Raw genomic sequence first — 26211 nt, forward strand, 5'->3', positions numbered from 1 at the left:
GATACAGTAATCCCAGTCTTCACAACAGCTTTAAGGATATGTGGAAAAAGCGAGAGTCACTAACAGTGACGTCCTATATGAGGCATCTGCTTACAGTCCAAGGCAAAAAGATGAGTCCATCGGGTCTCTTTAGAATTTAGGAGTGAATTCTACTCTAAGCACCCCATATAACCTCTTCACAACTTTTTTAATTTTTGGAATTTTCAGTAAAATTTTGCAAACTAGTATTCTACACGCGGGAATTTATACGATTGTGCAAAAAGCAGAAAAAAAAATTGTGTGAATTTAAGGGTTATTTAGCTGTTATTTTTAGCACATCTCACGACTATCTGATACCCTCTTCGTTCGTTTGTCACTCTGACGTTTTGATCTTTTTCGATATTTCTCTGCATAAACACATTTAATGGTCTATCGATGGGGTGTAAGCAAAAACTTCGGACTGTCTTTTATATACTGTGATTTTAAGAAAAAGTCGAGAAAATATTTGAAAAATAAAAAAGGGGAAAAATTTTTAAAAACATTTTTTTCACAGTCATATGAATTCCCGAGAATAGAAAACAAATTCGCAAAAATTTTCTGAAAATACCAAAAAACAAAAAAGTTATGAGGGGTTTTATGGGGTGTTTAAAGCAGAATCCCATCAATTTAGGAGATATATACTGACTTCAAGCATTAGGAAATATTAACTCTGACCGAGGTTCATTTAATAATCAGCCTTATCTTGTGGCAAGTGAAATACTACAACTTCAGTACCAATTGTCGCACCAACAACTTTTTCTACACACATATATGCATTGGCTCCATCTCAGAGGGCGATGGAGATGTGGAGCACATCCTAGTTAAGTAAGCAACGTGTCAACTCAATCTTCTGAAAATTTGGCACTCACATAAAATCAAGGATTCAGTGAAAATTGATTGTTTAAAGAATCAAAAATGTCTTTTGACTGTAAGTTGTCCTAAATTCTGCACGTCGATTTATCCTACACAGGAACGAACAATCTGAGTACCCTTCACAACTCTAGAGTTTCGTCTGCCACCCCGTTAGAGATTGTCCATTATGGAAAGGAGAGAGTATTGCCTATCGAAGAAAAGTAAAGAAAATGGAAAAAAAAAAACATTCAGGTAAGGGACAGAGAGAAGACAACGCATCTTGAACAAGGATTCCAAAGTGATCTTGAACAAGGATTCCAAAGCGATCTTAAGAATACCAAACTTCCGTTAAAGACCGTCGGAATCTAAACGAGGAATTACCCTCAAAGAATAAATTTAGGATCGATAATTACTGAGCAAAGAAAAAAAAACGATGAGACTCAGATAGATCGATTGTTAATCAAAACAAATGAAAACATTTGTGGTTATTTAAAAAAAATTATGGAATCAACGATAATTTTTTATTATTATTATAATTATATCATAGTTGTATTTATATGATGAAGCACTTAGTCATACGATTAGTCATAAAACAGTGACCTCCCTTATAGTGCGAAAGTCTATGAGCGCAAAACAAAAACATCAAATCAGTCATCGAAATTTTTGTGACTTTCCAGAATACAAACATTTATGTTTGTAAAGGTATGCAGCTGTAGATTTTCTTTTCTTTCCCTTTTTTAAGTGGGGAACTGTATATTTGATGCTCATTCCCTTCCTGTCGGAAATTAATGGGAATCGTGCATAATTGTTCCAGAGTGGCTGCTACCACGTCAATAAAGTAACATACATATGTTATAATTTGCTGATAATAAGTTGATATAAAATTTAAAATGGTACGATAATACGAAAAGAAGAGCAACATTTTTTTTTTAAATGATATATGTATGAATTTTTTCTCAAAGTTAAATCATATTATTATATGTAACGATTAAAATGAAAATAATCAATTTAAGAAGAAGCAATAATTTATTAACTGTGTTGACTTTATAGCTTAAAAACAGAAATAACGAAAGACACGGCTTTCTTTTTGTGCATTATTCGTTACTAAAATTTATAAATGTTGGTTGAGAAAGAAAACAATAAACTGTATTAATATTATAGCTTGAAAAATAGAAATAATAAAAGATACGAGGTGCGGGTATGCTTTTATCGTTTCGTTTTGTTAATCAGATCCATATTTTTATTAACTCTTTATGTTATTACAGCTGAAGGTAGAATCGTAAGGAAATTATGACAGATATAACCAACGTGTTCAAGGCAACGATAAAAGCTCTCAAATCACGTCATAAAGCTGAAGGTTTAACACATAACAACAATGTGGACAATGGTAAACATCCGTTGCTCGCCCCTCGGAAGGAAAAAAGTGATTTTGCGAACAGATGCCAAACTGTTGTAAGTTATGCTCAAATGTTTTGAAGTGTCCTACTCCTGCTCTGCTGGAAATATATTTTATATCATTTTGCTTTGTTTTGAACTTAAAAAAACAGAATTGCTATTTTCTTATTCTTTATTTTATTCCATCGATGAAAAGTATTGTTATGATCGTCTGCCACAAATATACAAATTGCGATCGTTTTACTCGAACTGCGTACGTTTACCTGCATTGTGCCCATATGTATATAAGTAAACGTGTACCATCATCCAATTTTTAAATGATAAACAAGGTGGAGCATGGTCAGAATCGTTAGTATCAGACAAAATGTCTTTCGGTATTTGCTTCAGCTCTTTATGTCCTGTGTTCAAATGTCGTTGAGGTCAACTTTGACATCCGTCCCTCTCAGGTCGATAAAATAAAGTACCAGTCTGTAGGTGGAATTGTTAGAATGTTGGACAAAATGTCTGGCAGTATTTGTTACAGTGCCAAACTGTATCAGCCCTTCTTTTTCCTTTGAAGATCTGTGGTAGTGTGACCTCTCGCTTGCTTTGTGGTTACAGTCAACACCTCACGCACACACTGTCTTCTTCATATGTTGAAATTAACAGAAATATCCCCCTTCCCCAATCTATTTTCACCCTACGTGATTTAGCTATAATTAAAGGAATGCCTGAAGGGAAATAAGCCGATGTTATTGCCATCAATATGGCACAATCCAAAGATTCAGTCTTCAGTGACAGTGCTTAGAATAATATTTGTTTCTGGAAGAGCAAAATTTTCTTAGCTGTGACCATTCTTTGGCTTTTTCTTATGTGTATGGGAACCCAGGACCAAATAAGGTTCCATGTCCTTTTTTTAAAAAAATAGGTTGGGTGTGACTTGAGATAGATTTGCTTTCTAATATAGGTACAATGTTACATATCTGGAGAGAGAGCAGGGCTCCACGAAGACCATCTCATACCATAAGCACAACCTAAAGATGATTCTTCTCAATCCTTCCATTGGCTAACTTACTATGCGTTGACGTAAGTGCCAAATGTGAAATTGTGGCACAGTAGTAACCAAGAAATGTATGTATCCATTGTGCAAGAGAGATGACTGTGCTGGTATGGTCATGTGGCAAGAATGGATGAGGATAGCTATGTGAAAAAGTGCCACACCCTAGCGGTTGACAGGAACCTGTGGAAGAGGTAGACCCAGGAAGACCTGGGATGAAGTGGTGAAGCACAACCTTTGAACATTAGGCCTCACCGAGGTAATGACTAGTGACTGAGACCTTTGGAAATATTCTGTGCTTGAGAAAACCCGGCAAGCCAAGTGAGACCATAACCTCATGGCCTATGCCAGGTGTGTAACCAGCTCACTTATGCATACCTTTCCTTCATTGGACACTAAACTCTGCTTGCAAAGACCTGTTGAGGCAAGTGAAATCAAAATCAAATTCGATGACTGGCATCTGTGCTAGTGTAGTGGTAACAACACCATCCGAGCATAATCGTTGCCAGAGCAGCTAACTGGCTTCCGTGCCAGTGACACGTAAACAGCACCATTCGAGCGTGATCGTTACCAGCGTCGCCTTACTGGCACGTGAAAAAGCATTTGAGCGAGTTCGTTGCCAGTGCCGCTGGACTGGCTCCTGTGCAGGTGACATGTAAAAAACACCATTTGAGCGTGGCCATTGCCAGTACTGCCTGACTGGCCCTCATGCTGGTGGCACGTAAAAAGCACTCACTACACTCTCGGAGTGGTTGGCATTAGGAAGGGCATCCAGCTGTAGAAACTCTGCCAGATCAGTTTGGAGCCTGGTGCAGCCATCTGGTTTGCCAGTCCTCAGTCAAATCGTTCAACCCATGCTAGCATGAAAAGCAGACGTTAAACGATGATGATGATGATCGGTTTTCCAAGTTGCTAATATCATCTGTCAGTTGCAATTCCTGACAAAAAAACGTTGAATAAAAGATGTCAAAGTGTTCTAAGTTCCAAAATAATTGATTAAAAATTTGGTCTTCTCTCTGACTAGACCCCACAAATATATTCTATTTGCTATAGGAGCATATTCAGCATATTTTGCTTTATGAGTTCAATGAAAGCAACAACACAACGGAAAATGTGAGGAATATTAATGCAGTGTATGGGGATTGAATAATAAGTGTAAGCGAGTGTCAATGGTGGTACCAGAAATTCCAAGCTGGCAACTGCAGCCTAGAAAACGAGCGTCATCCTGGATGATCTATAGAGCTTGACGAGGACGTCTTGCAAACCCTGGTGGAATAAAATCCCATCATAACTGTTGAGGAACTAACAGAGAAGCTTAGATTTGGTCATTCAGCCATTCATCAACATGTGCATGCCATTGGAAAAGTCAGTAAATTGGGTCAGTAGGTTCCTCACAAACTTTCTGTGTCTAATCGTGCGCAGAGATTGAAGGTGTACTCTTCTTTGCTGTCATGTCTCACGAATGAACCTTTTTTGGATCAAATAGTGACTGGTGATGAGAAATGGGTTCTCTATAAAAAGGGTAGGGAAAGGAGAAACACCAGCACCCCAGGCTAAAGAAAGTTTTCACCCACATAAGGTGTTTTTATCTATTTGGTGGGATATGAAAGGTTTAGTCCACTTTGAACTTTTAAACCCAAACCAAATAATAACAAAGGAGATTTGTACCCTTAATGTAATTCATGAAGTGAATCAGGCAGGGTTTTTGAAGTGTAGTTTCTCTGATGGACTTCTATTCAGTTTCCATCTACCCACTTTCAATCTCAAGGTGTGGGTCAGCTTAAAATTTTAGTAAAGACATTTGCCTAAAATATTATACAGTGAGATTGAACTCAAGATCTTATGGCTGCAAAGCGAATTTCTTAATCACTCAACCATACCTATGTGTGTGTATGTTGTTATAACTTGCCTGAAGAGTCTGTGCACTGACAGATGTAACTCAGAGTAAACTAAATTTGACTGAAATGAAATCATTATTTATCTCTATTTTGATATCAAGTACTCTTTTTTCCCCACAGTCAACACTAAATGTATGCATATGTATGTTGTTGTTGTTTGTTCCTTCTCGACCCATGCCTGGCTCATAAGGGCCGGTTTCCTGGTTTCATTGGTGTATAGGTTCCCGACCTGGACAGGACGCTTGTCCATCATAATATATATAAGGCGGCGAGCTGGCAGAAACGTTAGCACGCCGGGCGAAATGCTAAGCGATATTTCGTCTGTCGTTATGTTCTGAGTTCAAATTCTACCGAGGTCGACTTTGCCTTTCATCCCTTTCGGGGTCGATAAATAAAGTACCAGTTTTCGCACTGGGGTCTATGTAATCGACTTAGTCCCATGTTTGTCCCCTCTATGTTTAGCCCCTTGTGGGCAGTAAAGAAATAAATATATATATACATACACACACACACACATATACATATGTGTGGGGGTTTATTAATGCTGAGAGAAACCAGAGGATTTCAAGAAGCTCAATTTTTCTTTAGTATCCTACAGCATTGTATGAAAGGAGAGAGAACACTTTCTCTGCACAGCATACTAGATGAAGTAATAGCTTTTAGAATTTAACAAATCCAACAAGATGACTGTGGTCAATTTGAACTTCAGTCCTTCAATTACTAGTTCAGTATCTTGGTTATTCCACCATTCTCCATGTAATATATTATATGCGTTATGTATGTTGAATGATTTTCTTAAATGTTTTATGATTGTTTTGTTTCTAGTGTACCAACATAACAAAACTCAGAGGTTTTCTTTTGCAACACCGGAAGAACTATATCAATGCTGGTGGGTAAGTAGTTTATTATTTTTCTCACTAAGTTCTGTTTATGCATATGAGTACTGTTTTTCTTATTATACATTGAAGATACAGCATAGAAGGATGAGGCTAGCTGGACACTGCATCAGATATACCGATGAAATTACTAACAAGCTAGTGCTCTGGCAACCACTGGAAGGAAGAACCAGGAGAGGAAGGCAGAAGACAACCTATATCGACAACTTGTATGAAAGGAGTACAGGAGCTGAGGACCATTATGGAAGATCGAGATGAGTGGGGAAAATGTGTGGAAAAAGTCTTGGGCCATCCTGAGGGACAACCTAGATAGGTAGATAAACAGATAGACAGACAAACAGATATGTTTTTTTAAAGCAATTTTCATGTAATAAATGCCTGAATTGTTTTATTAATAAGTTATAATTTCCTAAAATATGAGCATTATATCTAGAGATGAACAATATTTTTTAATATTTACATCTATACTAAGGCAGTGAGCTGGCAGAATTGTTAGAATGCCAAGCAAAATGCTTAGTGAAATTTTGTTTGTCGTTATATTCTGAGTGGTCTTGTTTCACTATTGTGAGCATGGATTTTTTTAGCACTATTTGGATATCCTTATCCTTTCTTATGTTAGTTAAGTACCCTTACAACTCTTCTCTCCACAATTACTTTGTGACGTGTCAACACTGTAAATGGAAACTATATAAAGTATTGAAGGCGGCGAGCTGGCAGAAACGTTAGCGCGCAGGGCGAAATGCTTAGCGGTATTTCGTCTGTCGTTACGTTCTGAGTTCGAATTCCGCCGAGGTCGACTTTGCCTTTCATCCTTTCGGGGTCGATGTAATCGACTTAATACCTATGTCTGTCCTTGTTTGTACCCTCTGTGTTTAGCCCCTTGTGGGTAGTAAAGAAATATATATAAAGTATTGGTTTATCGATTCATTGAATCTGAATTCAAGTCCTTCGCTAACTATTGGTAAAAGGTACCAGTTGATCTGGAAATATGTTAACAGTAAAATATTGATTATTTTGGCTCAACAGGTCAGTTTTTGAAAGAGGTTTATTTCATTATGCAGTTGAACAAGTTGTCATGGACATGATCAGGGGTGATTGTTATTGATTTTATTTAACTCCAGATCAGTGTTGCTCAAACAGACTTCTAATTAGTATGTTCTACCGTTTTTAGATGGTTTACTGTGGTTTGAGGGTGATTTGGCTGCTACCTCTGCGTCTCCCTTTGGCTAACTCAAGGGAGATTATTGCAATCTTTAATTGCCATTTTGAATTGCGTTCTCCCCCTTGTTATATGTTAACATACAAGTCATTAACCAAAACTATTATTTTATAAAATGTATCTTTAAATATTCAAAGCACCCTTCTGTTCTATTTGGTTTCAGGTATTTGATGAGTGGTGCTCAGATGGAAGATACTGAGCGAAACCAGATTGATCAAGATTGTGAAAAAGTCATTAAGACATGCCAAGACACCATCAAACATTTCAAACAAGAAGGTATATTAAAAATTAACATTAGAAGTTTTGGATTTTTTTTTAACATTCCAAAATTTGGCCTTTGTCATGATTCAATATCTTTCGTAATATACTTGCATTTAGTGTCTCAGAGAAGAAAGATGTGTGGAAGTGGCACTATGAAAGAATACTAAATTCGAAAAATGAATAGGAGGAGAGTCTTTCTAATATCAAACCAATTGAAGGACCAGCTCTTCCTAACACCAACCACTTTATAGAATGTATTGAGTGCTTTTTATGTGCCACCAGTACTGACAGTTGACAAGTACCTTGCAAAGCAGAAACCCCTCAACTGGAAGTGGCAGTTGTATTGAGTGACTGTGGTTTTGTGCCAGTTGAGAAATTAAAGGTATAGAGGGACAGAGACCGGTGTCTTGTAGTAAATACATGGACACCCAGTATGTGTGTGTGTGTATGTGAAATAAAAATTAAAGATCATGGTTTGTGGTGTTGTTTTTATCTCATAGTTAACAGTTGTTTCAACAATTCCATAGTAACCAGTCTTGTGCCGTGTTTATAATCATGACACAGTATTAGTCACCATGGAATTGTTGAAACAATTGTCAACTATGGAATAAAAATAAGTTGAAAACTCCAGTCTTCAGTTTTCATTTACACTCTACAGCAGAAACCTAACTTGTGGATTTTCTGTTTTTTTGGAGCAACTGTTTCATAAGGATGTATCCTCTTTGCAATTTTGAGATATCTGCTGTCTATTGAGGTACTTCCTAAGGTAAATGCCTGGATTATCTTATTCCAACTGATCTACTATATATACATGTGTGTGAGTGTGTGTATAAAAATATTTTTGTTGATTTATAATTATTTCTTATGTCCATATTTATATCTTACAGCTAGTGCCCAGAAGGTATCTCCTCAAGTTCGACAACACTGGGATGGAGTCATTTCACTTTTGGAAGCTTATCTAAAATGTAAGATTTTATTTACTCTTTACTCTTTTACTTGTTTCAGTCATGTGACTGTGGCCATGCTGGAGCACCGCCTTTAGTCGATCAAATCGACCCCAGGACTTATTCTTTGGAAGCCTAGTACTTATTTTATCGGTCTCTTTTTGCCGAACCGCTAAGTTACGGGGACGTATACACACCAGCATCGGTTGTCAAGCGATGTTGGGGGGACAAACACAGACACACAAACACGCACATACACACATATATATATATATACATATATACGACGAGCTTCTTTCAGTTTCCGTCTACCAAATCCACTCACAAGGCTGGCTTTGGTCGGCTCAAGGCTATAGTAGATGACACTTACCCAAGGTGCCACGCAGTGGGCCTGAACCCGGAACCATGTGGTTGGTAAGCAAGCTACTTACCACACAGCCATTAAAATGTTACTAGTTTCACTTTTTGGACTGTTACAATGCTTGGACACCACTTTCCATGATTTTTAGTCTATTATATCAAACACAGTATTTAATCTACACCTTTTATTTACCGAATGGTTAAGTCAGTTTTTATCCCCACTTTATTTTTAGTTTAAAGGAATGTAACTCAAGGCGGTTGCCAAATTTCATTGTGAAGGTACCACACTCATCTAAGGTGATGGGCTGGAGGAATTGATAACATGGAACAAGATGCTTGATGTATCTGTTCTGAGTCTTTGCACATGGTTTCCAGTCCCACTGCATGGCACCTTAAGCGAGTGTCTTCTGCTTTAGCCCTGGGCCAACCAAAGCATCATCATCATCGTTTAACGTCTGCTTTCCATACTAGCATGGGTTGGATGATTTTGACTGAGAGGGCTGGTGAACCAGATGGCTGCACCAGGCTCCTATCTTGATCTGGCAGAGTTTCTACAGCTGGATGCCCTTCCTAACGCCAACCACTCCGAGAGTGTAGTGAGTGCTTTTTACGTGCATGAGTAGATTTAAGCTGAAAGAAACTCGCTGTATCTGCACATGTCTGTGTGTCTGTTTGTTAGTCTGAGTTCATATTTACTCTTGCTAGCATGGAAAAGAAGTAGACATTAAAACAGTAATGATGGGACATACCATCAATGAATGTACATTTATATTACTTGTCCATACCAATACAGCCATCTCTCTTATGCACAGGTTAACATCTTGAATATTTAGACTGTGTGTTAAAAATAATAGAGTAGGTGGATTGTTTTAGAAGTAAGGTTTAGACCAAAATGTTTTGTAAAACATAATTGGGATCTTTTCGGTTTGAACGGCAGTTTTTTCTAGCGATGTCATATAAAATTGTCGCCCATAATTACGACCCTAGTATCGATCTATTGCATTTCAATCTGTTTTAGGGTTAGGGTTAGGGGTGGGGGGAAGGGTATCTTTTTTTCTTCACAAATGTAAATAAACCCAATCTGCTTCTTAAACGAGGGACATATTCATACGGCACAGAATGTTTTTTAACTCAATAGACGTCAGTGATTGGTTGAAATTGCAGAAATTGAAGAAAAAACACAACAAATATCTTGCAAACTATAGAATTTTCTCAATAAAGCCAAGAGAAAAAGATGTTTTATAAACACATTCTACCAGTATATGAAGTTTAAAATTTTTTAGTTGCCTAGAGATTATGTTAAAAACTGCCGTTCGAACCGAAAAGATCCCATAATTGTCTTTTACATTCTGATAGGATTGAAAGGGTCATCTTTAATTTCCCAATCCATGTTGCTAAAATAAGTACTTGTTTTACTACTGAAGAGTAGGAATGAGCTAGTCAATTCAACTAACTATACTTCTCCCTCACAGATGTGTGACTGAGCCAGTGTAAGATACTAATATTTCAGTAAAAAGCAGTTTTTCTGAATTTTTGTTTGTATTTATATTTACCTCTTTGTGAAATTATATTTTCCCACTTTTATTTATTCCTATACAGCTGTTTGCAAAATGTACAGTGAACAAAGAGCCGTTCGAGTGAAGCGGGTTGTCGACAAGAAACGCATGTAAGTACCAAACAAGAGATATGCATGCAGCTAGTACTACATGCATATTTTCTACACTCTTTTTTCCACTCAGGTTGACTTCCCATAAAGTGCAAAAATAACTTATAGTCCCGAGTTTGAGGCGGTAGAATATCAGGTACTCTATAGTATAATGAGGGATGTGGTTGCCTGGCAACAAATAGACATATGGGTTGATTCTTGTCTGTAGACCTTTCTGAACTTGGTGCTTATAATGGCAAATATTTAAATAGTTGTAAATGAGTGCCATTGTCATAGAAGCAGTGTCATTCATTTCCAGTCTTCCAGGGAAACATGTCTGATGATGAAGAAATATTTCTTTGCTTGGAAAGAAGTGAGGATTGGCAACAGGAAGGGTATCTAACTGTAGAAAATCTTCCTCAAGAAATTCCATCTGACTGTTGCAAACATTGCAAGTGAACATTAAAACTACAATGATGATGATGTCTACAAACAGAAACTCTCCTAAAGCTAGGTTGGTAGATGATTGATACACATTTAGCATCATAGAAACCACAGATAAACCAGATTCAGTGAAGTATACTCTCTAATTATGTAGCTAAGATGGCAAAATCAGAACCATTACTAATCAGACTTCACATAGGTAACCTAGTGAAAACCTCTCACTCTTTCACTGGATAGCTCAGGGAATTTTAGTCTCTTGCTAAGGTTTTGTTGTGTTACTGAACTGGATTAACCTTTTCTAGTTATACCCCACTCAAGGGAGCAGTTTATTTCTTATCTGTTAAAATCTATAATGGAATTCAAATATTGGTTGAGGAAATAATTATTTGGTAATTGTATTATTACTGTCTGCTTTTACTAAATTATTTCACGTACAAGTCAAATGGAAATAGTAGTTGTGATACCTGTGCCAGTGGCACGTAAAAAGCACCATCCGAACGTGGCCAATGCCAGTGCCGCCTTGACTGGCTTCTGTGCCGGTGGCACGTAAAAAGCACCAACCAATCATGGACGCTGCCAGACTCCCCTGGCACATAAAAAGCACCCAATACACTCATGGAGTGGTTGGCGTTAGGAAGGGCATCCAGCTGTAGGAATACTGCCAGATCAGACTGGAGCCTGGTGCAGCCTTCTGGCTTCCCAGACCTCGGTCGAACCGTACAACCCGTGCTAGCACGGAAAACGGACGTTGAACGATGATGATGACAAGTCACTGACCATCTCATTAAATTAAGCTCTTGGTCAGTAGTGTTGTTACGTCCATTCTCTTACTACAACCATACACAAGTACAACACCAATATTCCAGACAATAATGGTTTGGACATTTTTGTAGTCTGCAATGATTTACAAGCTGTAACTTCAAATTCCCACAGCTGCCAGACTAGTTTACTAGTGCTTTGCACCCTTACACAGACTAGTATCATTTATACTAATGTACAGGTAACCAGGATTTCATTTAATTTATTTAAGTAAACTCAACATTTGTTTAACTTCAAGTGTATTGACAAAAAAGACTATGTCTGTTTTGCGAAAATCAGTAATCTGGAAAGACTTTGGAACTAAAGGTTCTGGAAAATCACAGCCTCGCCTGGCCCCCGTGCTGGTGGCACGTAAAAAGCACCATCCGACCGTGGCCGTTTGCCAGCCTCGTCTGGCACCTGTGCCGGTGGTACATAAAAAGCACCCACTACACTCACGGAGTGGTTGGCGTTAGGAAGGGCATCCAGCCGTAGAAACATTGCCAGATCAGACTGGGCCTGGTGCAGCCTTCTGGCTTCCCAGACCCCAGTTGCACCGTCCAACCCATGCTATCATGGAAAGCGAACGCTAAATGATGATAATGATGATGATGATGTACCTGAACTGTTACTCTTGAACTTCATTGTCTTGTTTTTGTTTATTGTTGTTATTACTACTGCAATTGTCACTTTTACATATATTTTCCCTGCTGATATGGTGTAGTCTATATAATACAGTATCCATCTAGATCCTACATCATATTGCCTGAGGTTTTGGTCTGGTCCTATGTTCACAGCCCCTTCCAGAGGCTGTCTTTACCCCGTTTGAGTAATAGAATTAAATCAATTTGAATTTCTTATATAATAATAGTAATAATAATGATGATGATGATGATAATTCTTGGTCTCCCTTGATTTCTGACAGCTCGAGATTGGAACCAGAACAAAGACTGCGTGACAGTTTCAAGAAGTTGTCTTCTAGTGACAAACCTGTGGCTTCTGAGGGTAAAACGTTTTTTTTCTCCCTCTGTCTAAGCATCTGCTTGAATGTAATTCTTTACTTTCTCATAGTCCCAGATGTTGCCAACAAGGATAAAATATTTGCAATAGCAACACTTACCTTAGTCATAAGTAAAAATAAGGCGGCAAGCTGACAGAACCATTAGCACGCCGGGCGAAATTCGTAGCTGTATTTCGTCTGCTGTTACATTCTGAGTTCAAATTCTGCCAAGGTCGGCTTTGCCTTTCATCCTTTCGGGGTTGATGAACAAAGTACCAGTTACGCACTGGGGTCGATGTAATCGACTTAATCCCTTTGTCTGTCCTTGTTTGTCCCCTCTATGTGTAGTCCCTTGTGGGCAATAAACAAATATATAAGTAAAAGTAAGGATTGGCAAACTATGTTTCCCTACAGATTGTAGCAGCAGAGGCATTGATTAACAGGGTTTTGTATGACTATGAGCAAGTCTTCCTCTGAACCAGTGCCATGTTAGACCCGTACAAGGAGGTGCTGAAAAGTTCTTGCTTTGGGTATAAGAAAATACAGGAGGATCAGTTAATTATGATTTTATTCAACATATTCCTCCCTCAGGTTCATATACTTATTGCAGTGGTCCTTCAGTTTTTCTAAACCCTGTAAAAGAACTCAGAAGGTTGGACCTCCAATCGAGCTTTTTGGGATACCCTTAAAACCCGGAACTTTTCAGCACTCCCTCATAATAGTACCAACTTTTGGTATGTCAGCCATATTACTGTAAAAGTTGGATAGCTGAGTCAGTGCTCTTGGTAATAAGACAATCAAGTTGCTGGTAGTTCACTCTTTGACCCTCGTCTAGGCCGTTTGCCAGCCTCGTCTGGCACCTGTGCAGGTGGCACATAAAAAGCACCCACTACACTCACGGAGTGGTTGGCATGAGGAAGGGCATCCAGCTGTAGAAACACTGCCAGATCAGACTGGCCTGGCACAGCCTACTGGCTTCCCAGACCCCAGTTGAACCGTCCAACCCATGCTAGCATGGAAAACGGACGTTAAACGATGATGATAATGATGATGTCCAGCTCTGTCCGTTAAACGATGATGATGATGGTGATGATGATGATTGTATCTATGGCAACTTAAATCTGAGAAAAATGCAAGGTAGTGTTGAGCAACTCACCACTGGTTACAACTGAACACTGTTGCTCAACCTACTAGAAATAGCAGTCAAATCACACTTTATCGTTTTAAAATAGGAAAGGATGCACATTAGATAATGTAGTCTCAGATACTTCCCAAAGAGATGGTTGAAATGCTTTTGGGCACAGGTCTGTTTGTTCAGGTTGACCTGGGGTTAGTCAACAATAACAGCAGTACTGTAAAACTGAACAAAGTTTTTACTTAGTTTGGACTGCCAGGTTCAATTCTGTTCAACAGGGAAGAAGTTATCTATGATAGATTAGCTCTCTCTCTCATTTGCTGCCTCTTAGCCATTTAACATCATAGACACCAAAAATAAGCCATGATCTTGTGAACTTTGGAGTTTTATGAAGGTATACCGTATACAGTTTTGTAGTTATAAAAACAACTTAGAAATATTTTGGAATATCATTGCTGATTTGTCATAGACTGTGATTTTCATGACTAAGAGGAGAGCCTTCAAAGACTCAGACATAGGCCTTCAGAGTCTGAAATTCTGGTCTTCAAAGATCATGAGCAACCTTCAAAAACTAACTCTTGCTTTAAAGACAAAGACACAGGTTTTCGAAGACTTACACACTGGCTTTCACAGACAAATCCCAATGGAGATTATTCTCTCCTGCTTCAAATTCAGTGTTATTATTATGGCTTCTTCTAATAAAATATCTCCATTTCTACCTAATTTTATTTTATTATATTTTTTTTCTGTTTGCATCAAGCATTGTTTATCCAAAAATTCTTTTTATCATTTATCTTATATAATTCAGAAAAAGCTGAAAATGAAACTGGCAAAATTCCTGCAAAGGATCAAACAAATATCAAAACTTCTTGGCAACCATCAGATGAAGAAGTTGATGAGGAAGATGTGATATCACCTGAAGAAGCAGAAAAAGTACATATCTGATGTTTATGGTGTTTTTTTTAACGTTTTTTTTTTTCCTTTTACTAAAATATTAGTTTCAGATTTTTCATTTGTAACCATGTGATTCTTGATTCAATCCTTCAGTGTGACAATTTGGGTATGTGTCTTCTATCTTAATCTCGAGTTGATCAAAGTCTTGTGAGTGAAATTTAGTAGATAGAAACTATGTGAAGGCTTGTGTGTGTGGGTGAGGGTGTATTTATAGAGAGTTACATTTCAAGGTTAAAACATTCAATGATCATTCGACACCATGTGATGACATCAATTCCTTCTGATCAAAGCTACATACACCAAAGGTGAAGAAAAGGGAAGTAGTTTTTTTTTAGATGTTATTAATCTAACCTCTCTCTCTCATATTTCATACGAAATAACTTCGTAAATATAAACTTTTCTCAAAAACGCTTAGAGTAAAAGATGTTTTATACGACACATTCTACCAGTATACGATGTTTGAAAGTGTTTAGTTACAAAAAATTTTTTTCTAAATCTGCCTGTCAAAAGGTAAAGATCCCCTGTCGAGCCATCCAAACCATGCCAGCATGGAAAACAGACATTAAATGTTGATGGTGGTGATGATATATATTATTTTAACATCCACTTTTCCATCCTTGCATGGGAGATTTTCTATGGCCAGATGCCCTTCATGTCATCAATCCTCATTTGTTTTCAAGCAGTGTGTAATATTCCCTCATGGGCAGACATATTTTCACAAAAGATTGGAAATGGACACTGCTTGTTTGATGGTGACACTCGTTTACAACTAGACAAGAAGACAAAACACACCTGCACCCATACACACACATATATACTTATGTATGTGTGTGGTGGTGCATGGCCAGGTGGTTCAGATGTTTGGTTCACAATCATAATGCCATGGGTTCAGTTCTTGGATTGGGTGATACATTATGTCCATGAGTAAGATACTTCACTTCATATTGCTCCAGTCTGTACAGCTAAAAATTAGTACCAGCCAAATGTTGGTACATCTCTCTGTCTGTCTGTCTGTCTCTCTCTCTCTCTCTCTTTCTCTCTCTCTCTCTCCAGCTGTCACATCCTGGATGTGCTACTGGGTCAAAGGGCAGTCTAGTTAAGAGTGTGTCTATATCTACTTGTTACCACATAGAGACCCAAAACAATTTATAAAAACATAGTACATGTTTCCAAGCTCTACTCATTTCTGTATGACAGCTGATATCACTTGATCACTTCGACCGACCAGTCCGTCAGGCGTCCATTTGACACCGCTGGTCACAGCACGCTGTCCACTCCTCTCTGGATCGCGCCTTTCTCATCCACGTGATCCCAATCGTCCTCTTGAAATCGTCACTCCACCGTCGTGGAGGTCTTCCAGGTGGTCTTTTCTGCTCACGCAGGTACCACTCGACAACTGCGTGCGTCCACCGATTATCGGTGATCCGGGCGACGTGTCCAGCCCATCTATACTTGCTGTCAACAGCATGACAGCTGATATACATCCATACATATATACATGATAGAGAGAGAGAGAGAGAGAGAGAGAGAGGTGGTCAACCTGAGGAGATACATGCCCAAAATTCTATGCTAACCAGTTACCCAGGCTTGCACTATGTAAATGTTTTATTTATTTTTTAAATTTTAGTTTGAAGAAGAAAACCAAGCATTGATGGATGAAATGCATAGTTTGATGTCTGAAGTTAAGTAAGTAAAAATCTTTGTTCTGTTATCTCCCTTCTGTTATAAACATGCTATACAGTTTAAAGCTGCAATGTTGAAATAGTGTTTCAGTCATTGAATATATGTGTGTGAGATTAGCTATTGTTGTTTAACTGTATGCCAACCTTGTCTGAGCAAACCGATGGCCAAAGGTAATCCAGCCTTGACCATTTCCTTTTTATTTAGATGATTGAAGCCTGGTGCAGCCATCTGGTTCGCCAGCTCTCAGTCATTCGTCCAACCCATGCTAGCATGGAAAGTGGACATTAAACAATGATGATATTGCATATTGAATACATTATCCAATATGCCCCTCTCCCTTGGGATGTGATTCAAAGGAGATTCAGTGTTAATAAATCTCTTCTCTTTTTACAGACAAATCGAAGGGAAAGTCCTGGAAGTGTCTCAACTACAAGAAATATTTGCAGAGAATGTTTGGGATCAGGTAAACTAACCTTACCTCTTACTTGCATTCGTTTTGGTTTTTCCCAGTTTGAAGAACAAAGAATGAAGACATTGTTACCTTTCTCAGAGCTTGAATCCATGTCAAAGCAACATGTAGTTTGTTATATTAGCGCGAGTATGAGTGCAAGACGCCCAACCACTAGGCCACACACCTTACACTCAGTGTTCGTTTTGAACAGTTGCAAGTCAACATCTATGAAAAAATATATATTTCTTTACTGCACACAAGGGGCTAAACATAGAGGGGACAAAGACAAAGGGATTAAGTCGATTGCATCGACCCCAGTGCGAAACTGGTACTTTATTTATCGACCCCGAAAGAATGAAAGGCAAAGTTGACCTCGGCGGAATTTGAACTCAGAACGTAACGGCAGACGAAATACCTATTTCTTTACTACCCACAAGGAGCTAAACACAGAGGAGACAAACGGATTAAGTCGATTACATCGACCCCGAAAGGATGAAAGGCAAAGTCAACCTCGGCGGAATTTGAACTCAGAATGTAACGACAGACGAAATATCGCTAAGCATTTCGCCCGGCGTGCTAACGTTTCTGCCAGCTCGCCGCCTTATCTATGAAAAAATATACTAGAGGAAAAGCTCCTGCTGGCCATTATTCCAGAGAGGAAGGGTTGGCTGTAATAGTCAGTGGATAGATGAGATAAGGTAGGAGAAGTGAGTCTTAAGTGACTGAGTAGAGATGGCTTGAGACTAACCAGCTCCAAGTGCAAGTAATGATGGTTGGAGTTCAGTGGTGACTGACTCCATGCCTGTCAGTCAAGTGTAGATTAGGATAGCAAGATACAAACAACTGGCTAGTAACAACATCCAATTCACTAATTGCGTTAATAGTCCCTTGGTCTATACAGTCCTCTAACAATCATACAACACCCTACCACCATTACACAAGCTGAAAAGGGCGTTTTTTTTTTTGATTGCTCGCTTGACTTACAAGTAATAGCAGCCAAATACTGCTATTTTGAAAAAAAGAGAGACACATTGGACAATGTAATCATAAATTAATAAAGACAGGGTGGCTATGGGTATAGATCATCTGAGTCTGATTTGGAGTTAAAAATAACAATCATTGTGCAAAGAAGGATAACTGCTGGTAAAATTGATAGTGCTGTGATGACAAGATGGTTCCATATGGGTACACTTACAGCTGCTTAACAGATGAATGAAAGCATCGATGTTGTTTAACTCTAGATGAAGATCTGATCTAGTAGACATGTGGTCAAAAGTTCGATCTGTGACCATGCCAGTTTTTTTTTTGTTTTCTTTTTGCGGGGTGTCTCTTGGGGATGGTGGTAGGGTCTGTTAGAGACGATATGCATTGGGTTACATTTTCCTATGTGCATTTTTTCTTTTTTGCAGATGGTAACATATGATTTGTTACTAGCTATAAAGTGGCTACATGGGGGTCCCCTTAGCTCGAATGAAGAGACGTATAACTAGCGTGAGTTTCAATGATTAATAATATTAGTAACTATTCTTTCATGTTTGGTGATTGCAGGAAAAGAAGATTGACCAAATATATAACACTGTAAGTGGTACATCAGAAAATGTTACATCTGGAAATGAACAGATTCGAGAGGTAAGCCTATAATCTTATTTCTATCAGCGTGTGTGTGGAACATTTTCTGTGATATTAAGGCACCAAGTTAGTGATGACATTGAGCTCCGAGTTAAAACTGCTGCCAGAATCATTCTGGTTTTTTGCTCTTGTTTTGGCTGCAGCAAGGTACACAACTCTGTTTGCTCCAGTTTCACCATTCGAATGTTTTTTTTTGTTTTTTAATCAAAAACAATTGTTGGTGGAAAGAAGGGCATCAAACTCTGGATGCATTTGTTCCTACGAAACTAATCCTGCTCAGGAAAGCTTGATTAAATGAACATAAAAGAAGGATCATTTCGGTTTGAACGGCAGTTTTTAACATAATTTCTAGGTAACTAAAAAATTCTAAACTTCGTATACTGGTAGAATGTGTTTATAAAACATCTTTTTCTTTTGGCTTTATTGAGAAAATTCTATAGTTTGTAAGATATTTGTTGTTTTTTTCCTTCAATTTCTGCAATTTCAACCAATCAATTACGTCTATTGAGGTAAAAAAAACATTCTGTGCCATATGAATATGTCCCTTGTTTAAGAAACAGATTGGATTTATTTACATTTGTGAAGAAAAAAAAGATACCCTTCCCCCCCACCCCTAACCCTAAAACAGATAGAAATGCAATAGATCGATACTAGGGTCAAAATTATGAGTGACAATTTCATATGACACCGTTAGAAAAAACTGCCGTTCAAACTGAAAATATCCTAAAAGAAACACAATATGTATAAAGATGCACATGCATACACCCACACACACACACACACGCAAGTGAATGGCAGAATTTGTAGTGACAAAATACTTAGTAATCTTCGGATATAATCTTTACTCTTTTACTTGTTTCAGTCATTTGACTGCGGCCATGCTGGAGCACCGCCTTTTTAGTCGAGCAAATCGACCCCAGGACTTATTCTTTGTAAGCCCAGTACTTATTCTATTGGTTTCCTTTGCCGAACCGCTAAGTGACGGGGACGTAAACACACCAGCATCGGTTGTCAAGCAATGCTAGGGGGACAAACACAGACACACACATATATATATACATACATATATACGACAGGCCTCCTTCAGTTTCCGTCTACCAAATCCACTCACAAGGCATTGGTCAGCCTGGGGCTATAGCAGAAGACACTTGCCCAAGATGCCACGCAGTGGGACTGAACCCGGAACCATGTGGTTGGTAAGCAAGCTACTTACCACACAGCCACTCCTGCGCCTATGTTCATTTAATTTTTATATTCAAGTATCATCATGTTTGATTTTGCCTTTCATCTTTCCAAGTATGATAAATACTAGTGGTCAAAGTAATCAACTATAACCAGAAACAGTGCCCCAGTATAGTCATAGTCCCATCATTGAAACCATTAAAGAGATAATATATAGGTTATTTTGTAGTACTTATATATATTTGCATATATTTATATATATATATAAATGTGTGTGTGTGTATAAAATATGTGAGTGTGTGTGTGTTTGTACAAAAGTTGTAACACTGAAGAGTTCAAGGGAAACTCTTGATTATTAAACTATATATCATAGTTTCATTTCATATGCATATAGACATTTTGTGTGTGTGTGTATATATATATATATATATATATATATTATACATACATATATATATATATATATATTTATATATATATATAATAATTATTTGAGGGAATATTAATCCTAACTTACAGGGAAAAAATTCAATTTAGAAATACTAAATCAAATTTCACACAATCATCATCATCATCATCATCGTCGTTTAGCGTCCGTTTTCCATGCTAGCATGGGTTGGACGGTTCTACTGGGGTCTGTGAAGCCAGAAGGCTTCATCAGGCCCAGTCAAATCTGGCAGTGTTTCTACGGCTGGATGCCCTTCCTAACGCCAACCACTCCGTGAGTGTAGTGGGTGCTTTTTACGTGCCACCATATATATATATATATATATACATATATATATATATATATATATATATATATATATATATATATATATATATATATATATATATATATAAATTAGAAAAAAAACACCTTTTATCAATTCAAAATTAACAATTAAATTACACCATCTAGAAAATTACATATAATAGAAATATTAAAATTAAAATAACAATAACAATAAAATACCAATGATTAAGTAAATTGCAAAAATACCAATTATATACGTTTTTATTATTTTTTTGCAATTTACTTGATCATTGGTATTTTATTGTTATTTTAATTTTAATATTTCTATTATATGTAATTTAATTATATATACATATATATATATATATAAAGTTTATTGTTCACTTGCCTGATACTTTGAGTTTTCCTTATATAACAGTTATTGAAAAAAGAAAAATTTGTCTCTACCTTCCCCTGACTTTATCAATTTTAGCTTTTAGCCTATGTTAAAAATCATTATCATTGCCACCATCTTCTAATTGATTCTTTTTTGTCTTTTTTTTTTAATATTTTTCACACAGGCCATGAAAAATAATGCTGGCTTCCGAGTATGGATATTATTCTTCCTTGTGGTCTGCACCTTTGCATTACTGTTTTTAGACTGGTACAACGACTGAGGTGTGCCGCATACAGCAACAACAAGGACACCGTCACCTTTCTGCCTTACTGTGATAACAACCTACGCTACCACCAGCACCACAACTATCTTCATCTACATCACCATATACACTCCCTTTTCTTCAACATTTTTTCAGATGAACAGCTTCTTGCTCGATTTGATATAATAATAAAGAGGATGATGATGATGATGATGGTCATGAAGGTGGTGATGATAATAATGACGAAGATGATGATTGTGGTGCTGGTGATGATGATGATGATGCAATATATTTCTGACAAAACATCTTTCGTTAACGACTTCTGCTGCTCTCTACTTCGTTATGCTATGTTCTCTTTCTCTGTCACTTTCTTGTTCTAATCCTTCTTTTTGTATCACCTCTCCCCAACGAATGTACTCTGCTCTATCTCATTATTTTTCTTTTCTGTTCTCTACTTATGCTTTCATCTCTCTCTCTCTCTCATGTGCCTTTTCTTTCAAAGGTCAATTATTAACCTCACAATCATTGTATAAGACATTGTGCTTGGATACTCTTAGTTGATTGAAGTTTTCCAACTTGCTATATTACACACATGATACACTTCTGTACAGTGTTGTGGGGTAGTATTCAGTACTATAGACCAAATGGTCACAAATCCAAACCTTACCACTGTAGCCTTTGCACTACTACTTCCCCCATGAAAAGGGGGGCTTAACTCTGCTTGCCTCAGTTAGCCTGACTGACAAAACAGGTTTTGTTCTTATTTCACAGATGACTTGGTAAATAGTTGCAATAGCATCCAGCTGTGAAAACTATGAAATCAAAATAATTAATAAAATTAAACATCTCCTGTCTTAAGATGAATATGAAAAAAGAACATGTTAAACAGCACAAAATAAAAACTGTCTCTCTAAATAAATCAAAATGTTTTTTTTTTCTCCTGTAGAAAAAAAGAACCTTTTGAATCTTACCCAAAACGGAAACTGTTGTTTGTTTATTTATTTATTTATTTATTGGTTTCAAGTCTTGTCATGGTCAACTTTGCCTGTCATCCTTCCAGAGTTGACAGTATCAACTAACCCACTTTTCTGAAAATTTGAAACCATTATTATTAATTCGTTTTTAGCATAGAATGTATATGTATGTATATAAAGTGCTGGAAGTGCTGATCTCTGACTGTGGAGGGAACCTGTTTGTTCCTTCTCGAGCCATGCCTGGCTCATAAGGGCTGGTTTCCCGGTTTCTTGGCGTATAGGTTCCACACCTGGATGGGACGCCAGTCCGTCGCAGATAAGCTGCAAGATGCAGGAGGAAAGAGTGAGAGAAAGTTGTGGCGAAAGACTTTGCAGAAGTTCGCCATTACCTTCTGCTGGAGCCACGTGGAGCTTAGGTGTTTTCGCTCATAAACACACACATCGCCCGGTCTGAGATTCGAACCTGCGATCCCTCGACCGTAAGTCCACTGCTTTAACCACTAGGCCATGTGCCTCCACAAGAGGGAACCTGTGGAAGAGGTAAACCCAGGAAGACATGGGTTCAGGTGGTAAAATGGTAAAATATGATCTTTGAATGTTGAGTCTCATGGAGGCAATGACAAGTGGTCGAGACTCTCGGCAATTTGTTGTGTTTAAGAAGAAATGTCAAGCTAAGTGAAATTGTAGTCATGGCCAGTACCAATGACAGGTAAAAAAACATCCATGCTGATGACACATAAAAGGCAGCCATACTAGTGACACATAAAAAACACCAAGTACACTCTGTGGAGTGGTTGACTTTAGGAAGGGCATTCAGCCATAGAAACCAAGCCAAAACAGATTGGAGCTTGGTGCAGTTTACGAGTTCCAGGCAAACCATCTAACCCATGTCAGCATGGAAAATGAATGCTAAATGATGATGATGATGATGATAAAGGAGAGAGAGTGATTACATAGAACCAGAGAAGTTGAGCACTCACAAACAGAAATGAAAGGAAGAAACATAAAACCTCAACAGATCCAGCAATAACAACGTTAAAAGTGATCATTAAAATAAGAGTGGCCACATACAGAAATAAAACCATTACTAATTTAACAGGATTCTAATATTATTTATATTTCTTCACGGTCCTGGAAGCATGTACCACTTAAGCACAAAATCTCAGCACTGTTAACATCATGCCAGCTTTTTCTCACCTCTTCTTTTGTTTCATGCTAGAATGGGTTGCATGAGTCTGCAATAGGTCAACCTGAAACATGTCTTGACGTGTCCAACCTTCTTTGCTTCTGTGTAGTGTAGTGCTGGTTCTGTTGTCACATTCAATAGGGTGGTTGCTATTTACCTCCCACCACCTCAAATCAGCTTTAGTCAAGTAGCCAGGCTTTTAAGATCAAATAGGTTCTAACCAAAACCATCTTATCTTTCTTTCACACATAACATACTGGACTACGTAATTTAATGTAGGCTGTGGTTTAAAGGATATTTGATTGAACAGCCATGTTGGGGCTCATCAATAGAGTAACAGTAGTTTATATTCAATCTAGGTTGAGCAGATCATCTCATTTTGTATATCTAGATCTATTACTGTTCAATGTGTCCTGATTTCGAGACATTAGGCTGTGATTTGAGATGGATTTGGTTGCTATTTCTAGAAACTACATAGGGGTTCCCTCTACATCTATGAATACGCTGCTGATGTACAGATTAAAATTATTTCAGTGTAGAAACATTAATTTAGCTTGATATTACATATAAGCTAACAGTTAAGAGAAAAACATTAATGCACTTATAATTAAGTTTATTAGGTGACATAAGGTTGTTGTTCAACTCCTATGACAAAGGCATTCCAGCCATGACTTTCTCATTCTTTTTTAAACTGCTGTGAATTAAAGGGGATTTGGCTGCCATTTCTATCAAGTTAAGCAAGTGACCTTGTAGGGGTTTGTTCCTTGTCTGAAGCCAATAATTTAGCTTGTAAGGTGACTTTCTTTATGTTGCTTATGAATAAAAGTGTATAGGGATATGAGTCTAACTCATTCAAAATCTGTAAAAATAGATGTATTAACCGATAATTAAGTCTAAAATTGTTTATTTTACTTTGATAGCAAAAGACTGGCAATGATTGAATGTGACCCCAAAATGACTATGGCAACCAAAGATTTGGCCATAGAAATTCAGGTGTAACTCCACAAGACTGATTATAACCTAGTTGTGTTAAATAAAACTCAAACCAACTTGCATAACAGAAGGAACAATGTCCAGTGTAACTTAGAAATATTTATAACAGAAGAAACTTTACTGTATTATCACACAGTAAAATCTATACACATAGAAATCGAAATCGATCAAAATCAATGGAAATTGTAGTTGTGATACGAGTGCCGGTGGCATGTAAGAGAATCATCCAAATGTGGCTGTTGCCAGTGCCGCCCCGACTGGCCTCCGTGCCAGTGGCACGTAAAAAGCACCATCCAATCGTGGCCGTTGCCAGCCCGGCTGGCACATAAAAAGCACCCACTACACTCACGGAGTGGTTGGTGTTAGGAAGGGCATCTAGCTGTAGAAACACTGCCAGATCAGACTGGGCCTGGTGCAGCCTTCTGGCTTCCCAGACCCCGGTTGAACCGTCCAACCCATGCTAGTATGGAAAGTGGACGTTAAACGATGATGATAGGTGCATATTGTGTTGAATGCAACTTAATTGTATTTTGAATAAAGGCTGGAAATGAAGGAGATGAACATACTTTACTACAAAATGTTAGTATGAAAGAATGACAAGCTTAAAGAAAAACTAGGTTTTAGAGGAATCAGTTGTGAACAAGAATAAGACTGAACTGATACAAACATGTGATGTATATTGAGGATGACTGTTGGAAAAAGAAATGCCAAGTAAACTAAGAAGAAATCTGCAAGATGCAAGACCAACCAAGGAAGACATTTTTGGTAGAGTTTTATAGTGAGATGCTATTTCTAAAACCAAAGAGAGTACTGGATGCATTTTAGAATATGCATTAGCATTGAAAACATGATGTCCTCAATGAGATTATAGGGTCTTCACAACATTGTTTCCATTCATTCAAAGCAATGTAACCAAGAAAGCAATTAATGGATAGTCATAGAGGTATCCAATAGCAAGAGAGGAGTGATGTTAATAATGAGTGACCTGGGGAGAGAGAGAGAGAGATGGCTAGCAATGCAGACGGGTGAGCGTCATGTATTACATACAAACAAACCTAATGCAATCCTTTGTCACATAGGTATTGTAGTGGGAGGGACCAAGGTAGAGCAATAAGGATAGTGGGGAGATCGAATGATGGATTCATTGCAATTGTTTAGTACACAGGTAACAAGGTATAATAATTAGAAGGGTTAAGTCAGGGGTTGCCAAAGGGGGTCTGATGGACCACATAGGGATCAACAAGAAATTACAGAGGGTCGAATGTGGGTTGGTGTGTGAAAGACCAGCTCACACATATGAACTGCTTGAAGTGCTTTGTCGGTGCCATGAAAAGGGGAAAAACATGAGGCATTTTTCACATTTTCTAACTGGGAAAACAGTTTCATAAAAAGTGAAAGCTTAATTCTGTATATTTGTACACATAGTTTTAAATGTAAAAAGTGCAGCGCTGAATTAACCATTAAGCAAAATAAGCACATGCCTGGAGCATCAAGAGAAGGAGTGGGGGCACCACAGAAATGGTAAATGGTCTACAGCACAAAAGAAATCACTTTAAACTTGCTAAAATAATATTTGGGATGCCTTTATCTCTACTAAGTATAGATGCAGATGTGTTACCTAAGATTAATTTTGAGAATCAATTCAAAAAAGTAGGAAGAAACTTTTCAAATATAAATAAAATGGAATTATACAAAAATAAACATTATTTTCCTTCTTACTGTTTTCTGTTTTGAAAAATAAAAATTTATTTTATGGTGTGTTATTCTTTACATTTTGAATTACATAATCTTTTATGGGGCACCAAAATCTTTTGAGTGCTTAGAGCCTTGATGGGTCTTAATCTGGCCATGTTAAAGTGTATCCTCTTCAATAGAATTTCTTAA

At 37.7% G+C, this 26211-nt stretch overlaps 1 protein-coding gene across 1 annotated transcript; it reads left to right on the top strand.

Moving 5' to 3' along the window:
• The first annotated feature begins 1474 nt into the window (after positions 1 to 1474).
• Positions 1475 to 22152, top strand: LOC115219195 (syntaxin-18). Its single transcript, XM_029789314.2, has 12 exons — positions 1475 to 1572; positions 2136 to 2322; positions 6025 to 6092; positions 7478 to 7590; positions 8463 to 8540; positions 10479 to 10545; positions 12692 to 12771; positions 14710 to 14834; positions 16483 to 16541; positions 16932 to 17001; positions 18538 to 18618; positions 21097 to 22152. Exons 2-12 carry the CDS (start codon positions 2161 to 2163, stop codon positions 21190 to 21192), a joined length of 999 nt encoding a protein of 332 aa, XP_029645174.1. The 5' UTR covers positions 1475 to 1572; positions 2136 to 2160; the 3' UTR covers positions 21193 to 22152.
• The last annotated feature ends 4059 nt before the right edge of the window (positions 22153 to 26211 follow it).

The sequence above is a fragment of the Octopus sinensis genome, linkage group LG14, assembly GCF_006345805.1.
Source record: "Octopus sinensis linkage group LG14, ASM634580v1, whole genome shotgun sequence".
Classification (NCBI taxonomy): domain Eukaryota; kingdom Metazoa; phylum Mollusca; class Cephalopoda; order Octopoda; family Octopodidae; genus Octopus; species Octopus sinensis.

Coding starts and splice junctions, on each gene's coding strand:
- LOC115219195 (XM_029789314.2), top strand. CDS start 2,161: ATGACAGATATAACCAACGTGTTCAAGGCAACGATAAAAGCTCTCAAA. Junction 6,093..7,477: donor AACTATATCAATGCTGGTGG/GTAAGTAGTTTA, acceptor ATTTGGTTTCAG/GTATTTGATGAGTGGTGCTC. Junction 14,835..16,482: donor CACCTGAAGAAGCAGAAAAA/GTACATATCTGA, acceptor TTTAAATTTTAG/TTTGAAGAAGAAAACCAAGC.